Here is a 21,209-nt window from a genome sequence, read left to right as displayed (position 1 = left end):
TTCTCAACTTTTACCTCCAATGCCCTTTTCCTGGTGCAAGGTCCAACCCAGAATCCTGCGTCGCATTCCGTGTCATGTTTCCTGTCTCTTTCAGTTTGTGACGGTTGTTCAGTCTTTCTTTGTCTTCCACGACCCAGACACTTTTAGTGTTTCCTACTGGTCAAATATTTTGTAGACTGTCCCTCAGTTTGGATTAACGTGATGTTTTCTGATGATGAGATTGTGGCTACTTATTTTTGGCAAGGATTCCACAGAAGAGATGATGACATCGTATCGGGGTCAATGATGTCATTATGTCATCTTACTGGCGATGTTACTTTTGATCATTTGATTAAGGTAGTGTCTGCCATGTTTCTCCACTATAAAGTTATCGTTTTTCTCTTTGTAATAAGATTTTTTTTTAATGTTAAAATTTTCTAGAGTACTTTGTAGTCAATCAGGAAACACATTATCACTAATCAGGTCAGTGCTGAGCGCAGTGATAAGTAGTTGGCTTAATTTTTCAATGGTATCATTTTGTTCACTGGGAACTGACGGTCTAGTTGAGGAGACACGTGTGGCACTCATTAAACAGCACTAAACAAGGAAAGATATGGAAAAGTACATTGTGGCCAATGGTATGGCACAGAATATAAAGGCTGCAGGAGTAGGGAAGTAATCTTGTGGAAAGTGGGAACACGTACTGGACTTGGAAGGGTGGTAGGACTTTTCAAGGTAGTAATTTATAATCCACTTAATTTAATGCAATATATTGAGTACCTTAGTTCCTTGGGAACTGTGCTAGAAGCCGGGAATATGGAGATAAAAAACGGAATTCCTACCTTCAAGGAGTTCCCAGTCTAGTGAGAAGGACAGAGATGTCTGACCGGAGACCATATATGATCAGTGTTGTACAGATACAGGTGAACAGTGGGTATTACAGGTGCAGGGGCAGCAATACCACACCGTAGAGGTTCGAAGTCGACAGTCTTCAGGTTGTCTAGACTCTCCACACTCTAAGAATGCCAAAAAAAAATATGTTCCTGTGTTGATGTCACTCAGTCTATATTTGACCACTTTGACTCACAAGAAGTTAACTTCTCAATATATCTTATTCTATCAGTGGGTCTAGTTTCTCCCTCTGTTGCTGCAGGGAATAATTCTACTCCCTGGTTTTGTTTTTGTTTTTTAGGATAGTCCTAAAAGAAGAGCTATTACATCTTTTCTTAATGTCTTCTTTTCAAGAGAAACATGAATAAATCTACATACTATATCTGATTTCTAGATCCTTCACAATCCAGCATGTTGGCTTGGTTTGTGTTTCCCTTATAAATAGTCCATTCCCCTGCACCCTAACCCTCACCCTCATCCTGATCTCCTCCCCTGGAAATATTTTAAAATAATTGTTCTATGAGGGCTCCCCCACCCAGTTCAGTTAGAGTTTTGAACCTAGCATTCAAAACGTATTTATTTCTGTCATATTTGGTGCTCTTCATTTTGACCTCTTGTGGGAGTTCTCTTTGAACTTTGATCTTTTTGTCTGGCATAGCTTTTATTTCCCCTCCCTTTTAATGTCTGAAGATTTGATAAGAATATAATCTATTTTCATCCAAGAATTTAATAAAATAAACAAGACAGGGTCAAGAACAGACCTCTTGGGCAAAAACCATGTATGTCTGATCGTTTCACAATATAGAAAGCTCCCATCTGTACTCTCATGCAGCTTCCATGTCTCCCTCTGGAGGGAACGCATGGTAAGGGAAGAGCAGGGCATGCTCGTTGACAGTGTTGAGCTTGATGCAACTAGAACCCAAGGTAGCATGTTGGCCACCAGTTTCAAATCAGGTTATACTTCCAAGAAGATGGGTTACAGTAGGTCATATCCTAAAAGCCAGGAAGAATCATTATGGCTAATAACAATAACTCTCTAGTATTATACTGCCTGTGGGGTTTTCTCACATGCACGGTCTTAGAGATATGAAATGGCATAAGTTGTCAGTAAAGACTTTGGGTTAGGGAATGATAAAATAAAAGCAAAATTTAAAGCAGAGTATGGGGGCGCCTGGGTGGCTCCGTCGGTTAAGAATCTGCCTTTCGCTCAGGTCATGATCCCAGAGTCCTGGGATCGAGCCCCACATCGGGCTCCCTGCTCAACAGGGAGTCTGCTTCTCCTTCTGCCCCTTCCGCCACTCATGCTCTCTTTCTCTCTCACTCTCTCTCTCAAGTAAATAAATAAAATCTTTAAAAAAATAAATAAATAAAGCAGAGCATGTATTCTGTTAATAGAACTCCAGATGGACTGGAGGGGGAAGAAACTGGAGAGGGGGAGATTAGTAGGGAAAATGCTCAAGTTATCCAGGAGGTGAGGAGGCAAAGAACTTAGTCAAAATAGACAGCAGTGAAAAGTGGAGGGGAAGGAAGAGATAAAAGACACATGTCCACAGAAGAGCAATAGACTTTATAACTTTTGTAAAAATGGACTTGGGGAGGGTGGGGGAGGGGCAAATCAAAGATAACTTACACATTCTAAATCTGGAAGAACGTGGCTCAGTAGATGGGGGGAAGAAAGGAATCAGTATGGGGAATCCTGTTTAGCTGAGGTTGGTTTTCCTGTTTTTGTGTGACTCAGTGGCGATGAGAGACAAGAGTATCCCAGGGGGAGCCTAAGACTATAGAGTAGAGAGAAGGGTTTTTGCGGAATGCCATGTTCAAGCAGAAACTTAAACAGCTTCCTTTGTGGTACAGCAGAATCATAGGATCACAGTAGTTGTCAACACCCCCTTGGTTTTCTGGCTCATAGATGGATTATTGCAAAAGTAGTAAGTGTTGTTTCTGATTGAATCAAGGATCTCTTAACTTTGCAGATCCTCTTAATGTGTTGCAAATGGCAAATGTGGTTATGAAAATCTTGGAAATGGAGGTTGGCTAAGACAGATTATGTCCACATCACGGAATGAGTCATAGGAATAAAATCTTGGAAATCCTGTTCCTTCACCATCAGCAAATATTCTAACAAAGCTATCTACCTACTTCCAAATAGAACATTCTGCATTTCTTCTTTCAAGGAATGTTCAATTTGTAGTCTCTCTACACCCACTAAAAAATGAGTGCAAAGAGAGAATGAAAAAATACTAACTTGAAGCCCCATTAATCAGCCTTTAGAGGAGACCCCGTTATTAAGCTCTTGTTCGTCATCATCACCAGACGTTTGTTAAGCACCTGACTGGGCTTATGCATGGGGCAAAAGTCACATAGGCTGGCCCTCTCTGGCCATGTAGACCCTGCATGCAAGAGCAGGAGAGAAAAAAATATACAACGGCCACACAGAAGTGGTAAATGAGCCCCTCTTCAATTACATTATCAATTCCTCGCCTATCCTATTTTATCAAGGAACAAAGTCCTCCATGTCAGTAAATGTTTGTAAGAATAGAAGCTATGTATGCAGGCATCACCACACTTCCACCTTCTTAGCCTTTCAAAACAGTTTTCTGCCCCTAACCCACTTGGTGGCTAAGGGTCACCTTAGGAAATGACCCTTGTTGAATTCTACGCTCTCATGAAGTCTTTCTTTGCTTTTTGCTTCTTGGTCATCTTCGTATTCATGGTTGGCAGTTGCCTCCCCTGGTCTTGCTGTGCTTGCCCTTCCACTGCTCCCCCATGTGACTTACAGCCTGTTTCTCTGAAACATAGTCAGGCCTGGGGAAGCAGTTAACCAAGATTGAGGGAAATGGTAAGTGCAATGAGTCAGTAGACAGTTCTGAGTGGGCCTCTAAAATAAAGGCATGGAGTATTGTGGAGACATTCAGCTTGCTACACTGAGTGTCCAAAAGTATGTGATCTGCTCACTGCTGTAGACTGGAGGTTGAGGTTAAAGAAATACTGACCTCAGGATCAGGGAGCTGGCTGTGTTGCTCTATTTACAGTATAGATTATTAGGTCACAGGTTAGTACGTGTTTTAGGGATGGAAAGCGAAGTCTCATGTCTGGAGAGTGGAGAAATTATAAACTTTCCTATAATCACGTGCAATAAAAATTGAGCTTACTATGGAGTTATAAAAATAAAGATAAGTGTTATACTCCCATCTTAGGTACCTTCTCCCAAATACACACCTATACATACACCATTTTGTTAATTTCACTGGTGGCCATTTTTATTAAGCCAGAGTAAAGTGGTGTTCATTCCCTGATGGGAATGCTGTTGTTCCCCGTGCTTCTGAAGAGCATTGTCCCTACCGACCATGGAACAATGGCCTGAGAACTAAGCACTGAAGAGTAAGCTAGACGCACAACCCTTAGGTAGAGACAGAAAAAAGAAACAGTCACTTTGAAGATCACAACTGTATTTTATTATCGAGAGATTAAGAGGTATCATGATTAGCTCAGAGCTTCGGGTTTTGTGCTAAGCTTTGGAGGGTTATTTGTGAGTCCCTAGAAGTATCCCGGTGGGCTTTTCATGTGTCAGGTGACTATGCAGCATGCTTTTCTTTCTTCGCTATTTTTAGGTTTTTCTAAGACTGAACATGAGGCCATACTCTTCCTTCTCATACTGTTTTAGAGGAAAAATATTTTCAGTGTTAAAGCTTATGATGATTTCTGGGGCGCCTGGGTGGCACAGCGGTTAAGCGTCTGCCTTCGGCTCAGGGCGTGATCCCGGTGTGATGGGATCGAGCCCCACATCAGGCTCTTCTGCTATGAGCCTGCTTCTTCCTCTCCCACTCCCCCTGCTTGTGTTCCCTCTCTCGCTGGCTGTCTCTATCTCTGTCGAATAAATAAATAAAATCTTAAAAAAAAAAAAAGCTTATGATGATTTCTAGATTGACTATTTTTCAACTGATACATAAATAGTTCGATTACAACCATCATTTAAATTTCCTTTAGTAATACCAATATTAAGAGAAGCTGTTATGCTTGCAAATTAGAATAGTGGTGACCTCTTTATTTCTCTTCGGTCGATCTATGCAGAGTACCTGAAAACACAGCATTCCCATTTTATTTATGGCTAACCTGGAACCCAGGGAGGACTAAAGACCCAGGGGCACGCTGGGACATGGGTAGCATGAGACTGGGGCTATCTGCAAGCAACAGGACCAGAAGTTCAAATAAGCAGGAAGGGTTTGGTGACAGCAGACAAAGGTTCAAGTACAGAGCAGTAATTTACAAAAGAGGAACAAGTCAAAGCAAATAGAGTCCCAGATTTTAAAGGTCGGGTGACAAATAGGGATATGTTAATAAGCAGAACTGAAAATCAGTCTTAGAAATGGAAGGTTTCCTGTCTGCTCAGTCTTATGGGGCTTGCTGGCACAGGTGGCTCTTGGGCCTCGGAGTCTAGGGCTAGACAGAAGTCCAAAGATGAATCCTGCCCCTCGAAGAGACGAGAACAGAGAAACACAGATTGCCTCATATTTGGTTCCATTTAAGTGGCACCCTGAAACTGAACTTCTCTTTCTGAGTTCGTTGCACAATTTCTTCTATACACTTATGAAATGGGTGGCAATATTTGAAAAGCCTTTCTCTTAATCTTAGCATAATGGTTTCAGGAAAGATTGGGAGAATTCAGTTTTAAATAGGATCCCAGTAACACCATGAGAAGAAACAACTTTCAAGAGAGCTTTTTAGAATAGCTCTGATACAGCATCGATCAGAGCTGTATCAGAATAGCTCTGATACAGCATCGATGCAGATATTCCAGTATCTGGATCTAAGTTGGAGTTATCTGGGACAAGATGCCATCAAACTTCATCTGTAAAGGGCCAGAGCATAACTCTGCTAGGCTCTGTGTGCCACATGGTCTCTGTTGCAACCATTCACTCTGCCGTTGCGTTGAGAACGCAGCCATCGACAAAAGCAACAAGTGGGAGCAAGCAGATTCCAGGACAACGGGCAGCAGGATAGGTGTGGCTCAAGGGCTATAGCTTGCTGACCCCTAAACTAAAAGAAAGAAATTTGTTTACCAACAAAAATGTATTAAAAAACAAACCCGCATCTTCCTCTATGTCATGAAGAGTACTTCACCAGTGCGCCATAGAACATGGAGAAATAACAAAGCTCCTCTGAAGTCTGTGATCCCAGAACTTCTCAACGAATGTAACTGCTCTCCTCTGCCACTTGTCATGTTGGGCAAACATTTGTATGAATCCATCAGTCCTTGAAAGTGTGATTAGATTATCCATTTTATTTCTGGGGAGAGGGATGTCTGTGTTCTTTTACTGAATGTGTCTGGTTACTTCTTAAAGACCAACTTCTAGCAATTTTTCCTTTCTGAGCGACTGGATTAAGGAGCCTCCTTCTGCTTGATTTTCTGTAGTCGAGTGCCCTTGCTGTATGTTGTATTCTAGCTTCTCCTTAAAACCTTTAGACCGGGGCCACATTTACCTACCACTTGTTTATCTTTTGTGTGTTTGGTTTTTGTTTAGACAATAGTTTGCTCTCCATTGACTGCACTCCCTGAAAGCAGTGGCACAGAAAATCTAGAAACAATGCAGAATCCCCAAGTCACTACTATTTTGGAATGCTTTCTGTGATTTTTTTTTTTTTTTTTGAGGAATGCATTTACTTTTTTAATTGTATCCTGCCCAACCTGATATAAAATCAACTCTAATTTCGGGAGTATTTCATTGACCAAAGTAACATAGAAGTGTGTCTCTGATTAGGAAAAAAAATTGTTGGACATGGATAATACTTACGCAGATAATAAGAGATTTGAGTATATGAACAATCAATCAGCAGTTGGCGTGTCCATCAGCAAATATGTTTGGAAGCCCCACTATTTGTCATGGATATGTAACATGTACTGAAATATTATTGGGTACTATCCTAGGTATTCTCTGAACCTTTCCAACAACTGTATTATGGGAATATTGTTATTTTTATTTTGCAGTTTAGGTAAAATGACTTCCAGGGGTCTCAGAAAGATACATGATTGGGATTTGTACTTAGTCTTCTGGTAATAGATCTAACACCCTCTAAATAGCTACCTGTGGATATGTACTGAATAACTTTATGCAACTCAGAAACATCATTGCCCTCCTTTTTTCTGGACCCTGAGAGGACCACAGATTTAATACAACACAGGGTTGCTCCCCAGAGGGACTGTGTGAACTATTTTCCGCGATAAGGCATGTATATATTTATGCTTCTGTGCCTTTGTTCTCGTGCTTCTCTCTGCATGCCCCATCTTCCTCCGTCCATCCGCTCTCTTTCTCCTCCATATGTTTAGCAAATTTATCGAGATATGATTTACATGCAACCCACTGCATCCCTTTAGAATATACAATTGATGCATGTTGACAGGCTCGCATCCATAACACAGCCATGACCGTCAAAATACGAAACATCTTTATCACTTCCAGAAGTTTCCTTGGGTCCTTTTGCCATCTGTCTTCCTCTCACCCTAGCACTAGGCAAGCTCTGATCTACTCTTTGTCTCTATAGATTGGTTTGCATTTTCTACAATTTCATAGAAATGGAATCAATATAGTATATACTCTTGTGTCTGGTTTCTCTCATTCAGTATAAAGATTTCGAGACATCCATATTGTTACATGTGCAAGTAGTTTGTTTCTTCTTATCAGTGAGTAATATTTCATTGTGTTGTGGATATATAACAATTTGTTTATCTATTTACCAGTTGATGGACATTTGGGTTGCTTCGGTTTTTGCCTATGATAAATAAACCTGCTTTGAATGCTAGCTTGCGAGTGTTTGTGAGGACATACGTTATTATTTTCCTTGGTAAACCCTAGGAGTAGCATTGCTGGGTCATATGATAGATGTAGATTTAACTTTGTAAGAGACTTGTAGTTGTCCTCAGTGGTTTGCCATTTCACATCCCCACCAAGAACATATGTGAGTTCCACTTTTTCCATAGTCCTGTCAAAATTTGTTATGGTCGATCTTTTAAATATAGCCATTCTAATGGGTGTGTGGTAGCATCTCGTGATTTTAATTTGCATTTATCTCGTGACTCATGACTTTGAGCATCTTTTCATGTGCTTATTGGCCTTTTGTATATCTTCTTTTGTGAAATGTTTAAATTTTATCTTTTGTATTAGTTATCATTATTATTGGGTTATAAGATGTCTTTATGGATGCTAGATACCATTCTGTTATATCACGTTTTGCAAATGTTCTCTCTCAACTTGTGGTGTGTATTTTCATTTTCTTAAATTTTTCTTTCAAAGGACAAAAGTTTTACATTTTGATCAAGTCCAGTTTAGTAGTTTGTTCTCTTATAGTTCCTTGTGTTTTTGTGTCTTATCTTTATCTTTGCCTACCCCCAGAATTTCAAAGATTTTTCTCCTATGCTTTCTTCTAGAAGATTTATAGTTTTAGCTTTTACATTAAAGTTTGTCATTTACTTTGAGTTAACTTTTGTATATGGTGTAAAATAAGGGTCAATGTTTATTGTTTTCTATACAGTTATCTTGTTCTAGCACCATTTGTTGAAATGACTTTTTCCCCCGTTTAATTGCCTTGGCACATTTGTCAAAAAATTCAATTGACCATGTCTGTGGGGGTCTATTTTTAGACTCTGTTCTTTTCCATTGATCTGTATGTCTGTCCTATCCTCCAATAACACACTGTCTTTATTCTAATATCTCCATAGGAAATCTTGCAATAAAGTAGTATGAAACCTCCATTCTTGTAAAACTACTTTGAAAAGTCTAGAACCTTTGTGTTTCCATATAAATTTTAAAATTGTCGGGGCGCCTAGGTGGCTCAGTCATTAAGTGTCTGCCTTCGGCTCAGGGCGTGATCCCAGCATTCTGGGATCGAGCCCCACATCAGGCTCCTCCGCTGGAGGCCTGCTTCTTCCTCTCCCACTCCCCCTGCTTGTGTTCTCTCTCTTGCTGGCTGTCTCTATCTCTGTCAAATGAATAAATAAAAAATCTTTAAAAAAATTTTTTTTAATTGTCAATTTCTGCAAAAAAAAAAAAAAAGAAAGAAAGCTTGCTGAGATTTTGACTGTCAGATTACTTTGAATCTATAGCTCCATTTGGGTAGAATTTATATCTTAATGATGTTGACATCTTCCTATCTATGAACCTGGTATATCTCTGCATTTCTTTAGGTCTTTAACTTCTACCAGCAATATTTTGCCCTTTCCACTGTAAAGATCTTACACCTTGGATTAGTTTCCTAAGGCTGTTGTACCAGATTATCAAAACAGGTTGGTTGAAAACAATAGAGCTTTATTCTTGCAGTTCAGGGACCAGAAGTCCACAATCAGGTTAGCTCTTTCTGGATTCTTTCAGGGTGAATCTGTTCCATGCCTAGCTTTGGAGGGTGCTAGTAATCCTTGTTATTCCTCAGTCAACCTCTCTGCTTGTATCTTCGCATGGCCTTCCTCTTCTAGGTTGCAGTATTGTCTCCTTTTCTGTCTCTTGTAAGGACACTGTCTTTGCACTGAGGGAACAACCAAATGCAGGATGATTTCTTCTCAAGGTCTTTCCCTTAATTGCCTCTGCAAAGACCCTTTTACCAAAAAAGGTCACATTCTGGGGTTCCAGGTAGACATATATTTTGGGAACCACAATTGAACTCACTATATGCATATTTTTGAATATTTATTCCTAAGTATTTTATGTTTTATGATGCTATTATAAATGGTTTAAAATTCTTTGTTTCCAATGATTTACTGCTAGTATTAAGAATATAATTGATGTGTGTGTATTAATCCTATATCTTATGACTTTGCTAAATGCAATGATTAGTTCTGGTCATTGTTATATAGATTATTTTAGGATTTTCTACATAAACAAGCATACCAGTTGTATATAGAGGCAATTTTACTTCTTTTTCTAGTTATGCCTTTTCTTTTTCTTGCTTTATTACAATTACTAGGATGTCCAGTGAAATGGTAACTAGAAGGGATAAGAGCAGGCCTTATCCCAATATTAGGGGGAAATAATTTTATAGTTAAGCATTAAGGATGATGTTTACAAATCATTTTTTATATAATGCCTGTTGTCAGATTGAGAAAATTCTTTTTTTATTCTTTATATGCTGAGAGAGGCTTTTTTATAATAAAAAATGAATATGAGTTTTATCAAATAATTTTTCCTGCATCTGCTGAAATAATGATGCACTTTTCCCATTTATCCTACCAATATGATGAATTACCCTGCTTCTTAATACAAACCAATCTTACATTCTTGGAATAAGTCCTAATGGGTGACCATGCTTTTTTGTTTTGTTTTTATTTTTTTATGTTGCAAGATTTGATTTATTAAAATTTCGCTAGGGATTTTTGCATTTATGTTTATGAAGGATATTGGTCTGTAATTGCCTTATAATTTATTTTCCAATTTTGATTTTAAAAAAATGAGTTAGGAGGTGTTCCCTCTTCTTCTATTTTCCAGAAAGGTTTGTAAGATTAGTGTTATTTCTTACTTGGATATTTGATAGGAATCACCAGTCTTTCCATTTGGGCCTGGAATATTCTCTGTGAGAAGATTTAGATAATGGATTCAATTGCCCTGAGAGATATAAGACCATTTAGATTTTCTGTTTCATCTGTGTCAGTTTTAGCAAGTGTATTTTTCAAGGAATTTGCTCATTTTATCAATGTTCTGACCTAGTTATTTTTATGTTAGCCTAGATACCTTCTCCTCTTGAAACGTTCCCAGAACAGAAGTGATTTCACATTCTTTGTGCCAGTACCTTCTCTGGTATCATTTGTATTCTCCACCGTCCTTTGTGGTTGTTTGCCCATATATCTCTTCATATACTAAGTTAAGGGCTTTGAAGCTTAATGAGAGCATCCTACATATCTTTGAGTTTCTGCCCCCTTATATGGTGCTTGGCACATAATAGATACCAACCACCCCCAATGTTTAATGAAACAATTCCATTTGCCATTGTCTAATTTACAGTTACACACACGTTTCTAACTTTCTCAGGAGATTATGAATATCTTTTGAAAAAAATGGCAAGTATTGTTCAATGCTCACATTCCTTCTATGTCTTATATTTACAATAATTTTTAAAACTATTAAATAGATTTGCTGAACAGTATAGAAAAATCAGTATTCTATAAACTCAGGGAAGAGGTTAAATGGAAATCGGGAAAGTATACATCAATAAAGGGAGAGAAATAAAGGAACTAACATTGTCGCGTGTTTACCTATGCCAGACATTGTCATAAACAATTTATATTCCTTGTATCATTTAACCTTAAAATAATTAGGCATAGAAAATAATATTATTGGGGCACCTGGGTTTCAGTCAGTTGGGTGTCTGACTCTTGGTTGCTGTTCAAGTCGTGATTTCGGGGTTAGGAGATTGAGCTCCGAGTCAGTTTCCACAATCAGCACAGAGTCTGCTTGAGATCCTCTCCCTCTCCCTGGCCCTTCCCCCACCCAGGCACGCCCACAAGTGCACACTCTCTCTCTTTCTCTCTGAAAGAAAGAAAGAAAGAAAGAAAGAAAGAAAGAAAAAATATCTTTTAAAAAAATAAAATATTATCATCCCCATTTTATAAATCGGGAATCTGAGGTGAGGTTTCAGAAAGTTAAGTACTTTGCCCAAGTCTACAGAGTTATTATTAAGTGGCAGGTCTGGATTTCAGATGTAAACCCGAATGATTCCATTATCCATCTTCTTGGTTTCAATTATAATTTTGCCCATTTGGTTTCCTACAAGACACTTGATGGATTTTCCCAAGTTACCTTTAAATTCTACGTTTGCCAGAGGAGAATATTCTGTGATGCCCCAGTTGAGTGTTGGAATCACTGTAAGTTTAGAAAAACTCCAAAGTATTCCCTGAATACTCATTCTGCCATGAAATACACAGAAATGGCAAAGAAGATTCCAAACAGCCTTATCTCAAAGTATGCTGTATAACTCCCTGTTGTCTCCCCCTACTCATCAGCTTTTGTCTACAAGCTTGCCATTATTTTGATGATAGCAGAGGCTACAGTTCTGGATGTGGTTAATTGGATGGCATCATTGGTTCCTGAGTTCCTACCCACATGGCATAAGGGCAATTAAGAGCCCAGGGTCACGATAACTCAAGCAATCTCCATAGCTTGCTGTGAAAGGAGAGAATATTTCCTTACAATGATGTTCCATATTGGTTCTGTTTAGAAAGGTCTGTGGGCTAATTTGTGCAAGGCATATTCTTTCTCCTTTTGCTTTGATAAAAGATATTTGAAACATCAGATCCAATCACACACCCTCTTTGCTACTGCTAACTTAGATGTGTCTACTTTAAGTCTCTTCTCTCTCCACAGAATAGTACTCTACAAAGCACCTAACTGGGGTTCTCTATGATAATCAGGCTTTTCCCAGTTAGAAATGTGACTAATGCACCATTTTCCCAATACATTTTAGCCAAAGAAGGGGAGGCACGTTTTTCAGTGATTTCTGTCTCTCCATAGGAACAAGAGGTTTCTGAGGTCTTCCCAATGTGAAAAACAACAGCATCAAAATAATAGCATTTGTTTTTTGGGTACAATACCATGGTCAGGAACTTGCTATTTCAACAGAGAAATTATTTGCAATACATCATTGAAGAGATGACTTAATTCACGCTAATCATTCCCTCTAGTCTACCATGGGGAGGGCAATACTTTCATGTATCATAAGCACCAGACAAGGCAGCTGGATGCATTTTCTCTCTCTTGAAATTCTAGTCTCTGTTGGAATGACTCCCTTAGGCATCCACAGCTCTAGGTTCTTTCTAAGAAATGAAGCAAGTACTCCCAGGGCTGTTCACATTAGGGAACAACATCTAAAAATGTATTCCTGCCTTGTAGACATCAGAGAGCAACATAGAGATGTTTCTCACTCGGAGGCAGAAGACACAGCTTCATTGTGGTTTGAGTGTCAAACTTGTTGAGAGAAGGACATGGGCAAGACTTAACGTTAATTAATAGTGCGTATTCATACAAACCTGGATCAAATGATATTCTACACGGAGGCAGGAGAGATCCAGACCCAAGCCTGGATCAGATAATATTGTACACGGAGTTGGAATGAATACACGAACCCTCGGAAGAAGCTGTTTTCGGCTGAGGATTTTTGAGTAGCCCCTGGGAATTAAGGGAAGTACCAAGGATAGGAGGAGTTGAGAAGAACAGAAGGGCAGGATATAATCTCTTTTTTCTTCCACCTTACACTGTGCTTAGGCAAAGCCCCGTCTATGTGAGAGCTGACCTGTGAAAAGTTGCCGAATGAATGAATGAATGAATGAATGAATGAATGAACGTTTGATTCCAAACACTTTCTTACACGGTAGCTTTAAATTGTGGTGAATTCTCTTGTGTTCCATCTGGGTGTTGTAGGAAGCCAGGAAAGATCTTTCTGTTAGATCTTGCAAAACTGAGAGCGTACTTTGTACTGCCCGGATAGGACAAGCTTCTGAAAGTTCCCTTTATCCAGAGGCAGAATGGACCCTCTTGCCTGCAACTAGAACATTGTTGCCAGTTTCAACAAAAGGCCTAAGGAAACAGTGTTTCCCCTTACAAGGTACAATCTTGGCTCCTCTACCATAAGGGGGGCTGTTCTTGGAAATGTACTCCAGAAACTTTTGTATTTAACCAGGATACAAATTGCATTGCTACATAATTCCCCCTGCTGAGGCCCTATGAAAGGAATGAGTTGGGACAGATACAGCAAGATATTAGGACAAATTTTCCCATTCTTCCTGCTGTACTACACAGAAGTGAACTTGATTTCAACAAGATGACCTAATTCTTAGCGTGCTTTTCTACCCACTTTCACCCATAACGCTTCCAAATCACTGTCTGATGCAAGATGTGCAGAGAAACAAAATGGAAAAAAAGATAAACTGGCCAGTAAAAAGTAAGATGACATTTAATTAAAACTAAGTTTGCAAGTTAATGGGGAAAAAAAGGTATATTGTTAAAAAAAAAAAAAAAAAAACACCGTGATTAAACCTCAGGGCAGCCTAGCACATCACTATCCTTTTGTGGTTTTGAGTGTATTTTATTCCTGCCCTGGAAGTAGATATTTGTCATATTGTTAATAATTGCTCTACTAAATTGTACTCAGCAGCGAGCATCTCTGTAACCTTGTTTACTCACCAAGCTTTCATTTTCTTCCCGTACTTTTCTTAAGCTTGTTTCTGAGGGGTGGTTCGTTCACATAAGCTTTCAATTTTTAAATAACACAATCTGTGTATTTCACTAGGCATCTTTATTTGCTTAAAATGGGGAAGAATCAGATTGTGATTGTGGTGTAAATCAGTCAATCCTTTTCTTCCCTTTACAGGAAAAGCTGTGGGTAATAAAAAAGAGAATTGAATGAAATAGAAATTCTACTAGGCTTTTATGAACTCAGTCATTAGAGTAAGAAGAGCTAAATCCGTGGAGTGGGGGGAAGAGAAGAAAATGCAAATGGTGTTTTTTTGTTTTTGTTTATGTTTTTCTTTTAGAGCTTTTACTTTAAGCCACTCTAGTGTCCCCCTTCTCTTCCTTCCACTCTCCTGGCCCCACCCGGACATAGTCAGAATCCAGGGCTCCGGACACTTCAGAAGCTGGAAGGAGAGCGAGAGTGAGGGTCTGTGTTAGCCTTCCCCGGTCTTCACGAGAGGTCCAAGCAGAAAGGCTGCCTAGAGAGCCTCATTCTGACCTCTCCAAAACTGCATCAGAGAAACTCCTAAATTGTATCAGTCATCCTGAAACTTGATCAGTAAAGAATTTTTCCTAAGAAAAAATAAAATAAAATACTTAATCTTGTTGGGATCTTTTGGGGTAGGAAAATCTGATGAGAAATAAACATTCCCTATATTCCTATGCCTTGGGTATGCTCCTGGAAACATTGGAGGGATTGTTTGCCAGAAAGTCTTGGCAGTTTTCAAAGATGGCTGGCCAAGTCATAAGAGAACGAGGAGAAGAGGTTTATGTAGTACTGAGTCCGGCATTGTGTGTAAAACACAGGTTTCACTGTAAAGAAATCTGTTGCACAAAACCTTGGAATACATACCATCCTGTCTTTTCTTTACTACCCCCTGCACAAGTACCCTGTTCCTCAAAAAAAATTTTTTTAGATAATAAGAAAAAATAGAATGAATATGATCCTAAGGAAGCAAATCTCTTTGTTTTAATTTTCTTTTCCTTTTGCTTTTACATTTAAGAGTTAAGACAACATTTCAGCAGAGAAATGTGGAGAAGGGTAAAGGGAAATCAATAAAGTTATTCTGTGACTTTTCCCAGGAGGGAGCAGTGTTAATCGAGAAAGGCCTGCTTGGCTATATGTCAAGTCCGAGGAGAGAGCAGGAGTTGATTTTGAAACAGATTTCCCAGCTAAACTGGAGGAGGGAGATAAAAATATACATATATGTACATACATACACACATACACACATACATACATACACACATACTCGCATACACGCATACATACATACATGCATACATACACACATACACGCATACATGCATGCATACATACACACATGCATGCATACATACATGCATGCATACATACATACATGCATACATACACACATACACGCATGCATGCATACACATGCATGCATACATACATGCATACATACATGCATACATACACACATACACGCATACATGCATGCATACATACACACATACATACACACATACTCGCATACACGCATACATACATACATGCATACATACACACATACACGCATACATGCATGCATACATACACACATGCATGCATACATACATGCATACATACACACATACACACATACATACACACATACACGCATACATGCATGCATACATACACATGCATGCATACATACATGCATACATGCATACATACACGCATACATGCACGCATACATACACACATGCATACATACACACATGCATACATACATACATGCATACATACATACATACTTTTTACAAGAACGGTGTGTGTCTGCATGTACACTATTATATACATTTTAATGTACATGAAAAGTGTGTATTACGTGCACACACATTTCAAAAGTAGGTAAGAACAATTGCTTAAGGTCATAAGTGATATTGGACAACAATTCCTCTAACAGTAGTTTCTGTATATTGATCTAGGATCATTTAATACTTTATAAGTTTCTCTAATAAGTCCTTTGACTCCCAAAGAAGGAACTTGATGTACAAAAGCCTAAAGTGACAGATGAAGGGATGGAAATCAGATTTCCTGACCCAAGGCCAGTGGAAGTGTCTTTGACCATGGGGAAGCTTCTCAAGAGTCTCTCTGGGTAATTCGTGTAGTCACGTTCTCTAGTAACTACAGAAATTTCTAGCAGGTGTGATTTCAGTAGAGCTTTCAAGAGCCAAGTTGGCCAAGGCACTACCCAGTTCCACTGGGTCATAGCATCACATTCTCATGTTCACTAGAAGCTGTGGTGGTTTCTTCCTGGACAGATTTGGACGACATAATTGAGTGGGATACCTGAATGTCAGTCCTGATGTATCTTCACAGTGTGATCTTGAGTGAGTTACCTATCCTTTCTGTACATTGGTTTCTTTTTGTATGAAATGGGATGAATAATTCTTACCCCTTTCAAATAACTTCCTTATTGCCCAAGAATCTTGTCCAAATTTCTTTGTCCCACTCAATGCTCAGATTTCGGAGACGACTAAAGGGGGATCTCCTTTCCATGACCCAATCTACTGGGATTAATTCCACCACTCTGAAACCTTTCACATTTTTCTTCTCTCATTTTGGATGTTCAAATTCTAAATTGTTTTTAACATCAGCTAAGATGCTCTCTTTATTTTCTTTCTTTCTTTTTAAAAGATATTATTTATTTGGGAGGGGCAGAAAGAGAGAGAGCATGAGCAGGAGGAGGGACAGAAGGAGAGGGAAAGAGAGAATCTCAAGCAGACTCCCCACTGAGCACGGAGCCTAAGGTGGGGCCCCATCTCACCACCCCAAGATCATGACCTGAGCCAAAATCAAGAGTCGGATGCTTAACTGACCGAGCCACACAAGCACCCTTCTATTTATTTTCTAAATCTAAACTCCATATGTATCATAACTGCTAAGAAAATACTTTTGTAAGAGAATGGCATCTAGACAGGGAGAGGGACTATGCAGTTCTAGAATTTCCCTGGAGGAAATTTCAGAGTGCATCTACTCTAATCCTCTCATTTTACAGTTGAGGAAGCCAATGATCTGAGAGGTAAAATGTCCAAGGTTACTGTGACAGAATTAAGTGGAGAACTCATGCCTCTTTAACTTTCAGTTCTATATTCTTTCCATTGGTTCATATGTCTTGAGACCAGTATAATTAGAAATAGTACCTGAGGGGCGCCTGGGTGACTCAGTCGGTTGAGTGTCTGACTGTTGATTTAGACTCAGGTCATGATCTCAGGGTCGTGAGATCAAGCCCGATGTTGGGCTCCGCACTCAGCAGGAAGGCTGCTTGAGATTTTCTCTCTTTCCCTCTGCCCGCTCCCCACCTTCTCCCTCTCTCCCTGTTTCTCTCTCTCTCAAAATAAATAAATAAATCTGAAAGAAAGAAAGAAAGAAAGAAAGAAAGAAAGAAAGAAAGAAAGAAAGAAAGAAAGAAAGAAAAGGAAAGGAAGGAAAGAGAAAGAAAGAAAGAAAGAAAGAAAGAAAGAAAGAAAGAAAGAAAGAAAGAAAGGAAGGAAGGAAGGAAGGAAGGAAGGAAGGAAGGAAGGAAGAAAGAAAGAAAGAAGGAAAGAAAGAAAGAAAGAAAGAAAGAAAGAAAGAAAGAAAGAAAGAAAAGGAAAGATCGAACCTGAAGTTCAAGGAAGCAGACCAGATAAAGATAGGTCAACCTTTGGTTTTCTCCAGGGCCAGATTCTAACTCTGTGCGTAACCTGACCAGCATGGCTTTAACATTCTCACAGGAGATGGAGGCTTCCTGGTTGCCAGAGCCTCTTCTTCTTGTCCCTTCCTGTCCCATAAGACCCAGCCTAGAATCTGGATCCAATCGAGTTCCTACTTTCCCATGTCTATTTTGGACATGGTTGCATTTGCACAGTATCTCGTAGCTCTTAAATTTTATCTTTAAGTTGACTTTACACATTTTTTATTCAACATTTGCTGAGAGTTTCCTGTTGCCAGTCACATGCAGTCGATTGGTCTGTGTTACATGACACCGTGACCCTAGATTATATTAAATTCCCAGAAGAGTGCAGACTGCACAACAATTTGTAAAGCACCTATTACGTGGCGGGCACGGTGTTAACCAGAGTAAGATCAAAATCAGCGTGTCTCCATGCCGTGCGTGGTAAGTACCTGCAGAGCTAAGAGAGCCGTGGGCCCCATAAACTCCGCAATTTTCCAGACTTGAGCTGGGGAGTCAAAGTATCACAGTGAATCTTGGAAGACTGAAGAATGCCAGAAAATTCACTTAACCTCCCTTCACTTGGGAGTGCAGGTTGGTCGCCAAGAACAGTTGGTTTGCTCTGTACCTGCCTGGATTGGAGCACGCAGTCCAACATTCCTGAAGGGCAAAGCATGACACCCCAGAAGGCTGGCCTGGCTCGCTCCGACATAGTTCCCTGTGCTCTTCATGTCATTGCTATTTGCTGCATGGAGAGACTCTCTGACGACTGTCGAACGTGCCACACTTAAAATCTCTGAGGTAGCAGTTTCCACCTTTAAAATATTCCTCCGTGTCTCCCCAGCGTGCTCCCTATTCATCACTATTCATCTCTCTCTGTTTGAATCTTAGCTGGAATTCTGATGCTGCCGAGGCCCCTTGGTCCCCAAAATGTGTCTCAAGCTATGTTTCTGTATTCTTTTAATTTTATTAATTCTGCACACTCAGTGCTTTTGAAGCTCATCTATTTCACAAAAGCTCAAGTAAATTTAATCCCATCTTTTTGAAGCCCTTCCTAACCGTGCTGTCATTAGTTAATAATGGGGGAAACCAAGAGGCACAGGTATGATTATTATGAACGACACCTTGGATTTGCACACACTCACTCCCAATGAACTCTAGGCAGTTCATACACATTAGCTCATTTTTCCTCACAACAGCTGGGCTGGGAGACCTAGATTCTATTCTTGGTGCTATAACAACCTTCTTGGGAAAGGTATTTAGCCACTAATTGCCTCAGTTCCCAACTATGAAAAGGGAATAATGATATGAGGATATTTGCTTCTCCCTCTCCTTATCCTAAACCTTTAGAACGTCAATAGCACCAAAAACAAAACAAAACAAAAATCTGACGGGTCGAAGTTCAAAAGAGAAGAAGGAGTGTGTCTTGACTTTATTTCCATTAATGAAAAGGTGAGATACAGTCCAGGGAATTTGACTGGAAACCTTGAAATCTGAATTGTGATCCAATCTCTGCTTCTTGATGGACCATTGCCTTCAATACCTCTCTCCTTTATATGGGAAAGCACTTAGAGATCCGGAGCTGCTGAATACTGTAAAAGGGGCCCAATCTTCTAAAGAGCATTAACTCGGTCAGCAAAGATGTCTCTAGGAACCATGGCATCAGTAAGACACTCTTGGCTTCCAAAGCCTTCCTCTTCCCCGACCTCTCTCCTTTCCCTTGCAGCCTTCAGGCTTTTTAGCAATTTCAAAAGTATATACCACCAACTGCAGCCCAAGTCACTGGCCTGTATCTTTGGTCTCATCTCATCTCTAGACTCTTGGCCTGGCAATCTCAATCTTCAAAAGTTCCAGGGGCGGAAATATGCCTCTTTGCTTGCCAGCCTGAACCTAATGACTGAATGGCAAAGAACCTAGACCAAAATAGAACTTGGCTCTTAGATGACATGCGTCAGCCAAGAATAATGCTTTTTATAACGTCAGGCTCAATTCTATTAGTATACAGGTAATAGGGATATCACCCTTTAGAAGGGCCTTGATTTTCTCTATTTTTCTCTCTCAGTTTACCCATTATTCTGTAGGAGTGAGAGCTTCTCTCTTTTACCTGTCTACACTCAAAAGGCTATTGAAATGTACTACTTACAAATTGGTAAAATCAGACCCCAAGGCAATGGAACATAGATTACCTTCCAGAGGGTTTCCCAAACAACATGGGCCATTAGATAAACTCCAGTCCTTATATGGAGTTAGTCTGGAAGCCAAGAAAAGTCCTCTGAAGCTTACCCAATGAGGCATAAGGAGGCAACAGAATTATTTTACATATTCATATCAAAAAATTATTAAATATATATGCTGAAGATTTTTCTCACCATTGATTTCTCCTAATATTCTGAAAGGCTAAAGAAAGAAAAAAAATTTTTTTACTAGGCAAAAATTTAAGTGTTTAGCCTGATATTACTTAGCCTAACACTTGGAACTCTTATGGATTTGGGGTATAAAATCTGCCAGATGACTTATTTTGAGACCACTTGAGTTACACAGACTGCTGGTACCAAACACTGCTCCCTACTGGTTCAAAGTCTCATTGCCTCAGGAAAATGGTTTCACCCATCGGAACATCAGACAGCTTCCTCATCCTCCCCTTCCTGGGAATATTTTTGTCAATTAATGAAGGATTCTTGCTGAGGGAATTTAGATAGTTCGCATCTAAAGTATGTTTAGAGTTTGGGGGCTGGGGTAGGAGGGCTGTGGCGACATATCCCGCTCTCCCTTGAGAGTTGCCTTCAGCCCCCTCAAGGGCCACATCTTTAGAAACTTGAGTGGGTCGAAATTCTGAGTGTGTATCAATGCTTGTCGAAGGACGGACTGAGCGCCATCAGGATCCCCCTGCCCTTCCCCTATTCAGAGACAGGAATTGCCTGGATGAAGACTGGGATGGAAGCTAGCCTGCCAAGAATACCACTTATACATACTTAAAGATTCTTCCCTTAGGCAAAGAAAGGACTTGTCTAAGCTTTTTTTTCAGAATACATATTATGAAACTCTGGAGCCTTGAGGTCATATGGTCACGAACCATTTCTAGCTTCTCCGCCTCATTTTCTGAAATGAGGGCATCTGAGCTGGGTTGCTTATCTCAGATCTGGACTTACCCACACACTTTAAAGTGCAAGAGATCTCCCTCCCTGCGTGTAGCCCAGAATAGTCCTTCACAGCCACGTCATCCTGGACACTTTATCACTTGATATTACCTCTTAATCCACAGATCAGTGAGATTTTAGACAGAATTTGTCTGGCTTCAAAGAGAAACAGCATGACTGATACACATTAAGAATGAATTAAACAGACCAATTTGTTATTTTTCAGAAACACAAATAAACATGGCTGTAAGTGGGACCTCAGCCAGAGTAGGGTCTTCACAAATAGGGCTGCAATTCATCCTTTATTAAATATTACTTTTAAAAAAAGATTT

General features: G+C 39.7%; 1 protein-coding gene across 1 annotated transcript; it reads left to right on the top strand.

Annotated features, from left to right (window-relative positions):
• The first annotated feature begins 2,248 nt into the window (after positions 1-2,248).
• On the top strand, positions 2,249-20,125 carry BLID (BH3-like motif containing, cell death inducer). Its single transcript, XM_048217127.2, is given in 3 exon segments — positions 2,249-2,341; positions 13,266-13,403; positions 13,406-20,125. Coding segments are annotated over 3 exon segments (387 nt in total). The 3' UTR covers positions 13,562-20,125.
• The last annotated feature ends 1,084 nt before the right edge of the window (positions 20,126-21,209 follow it).

The sequence above is a fragment of the Ursus arctos genome, unplaced genomic scaffold (assembly GCF_023065955.2).
Source record: "Ursus arctos isolate Adak ecotype North America unplaced genomic scaffold, UrsArc2.0 scaffold_22, whole genome shotgun sequence".
Lineage (NCBI taxonomy): Eukaryota > Metazoa > Chordata > Mammalia > Carnivora > Ursidae > Ursus > Ursus arctos.
This window is presented reverse-complemented; position numbering and strand designations above follow the sequence as displayed.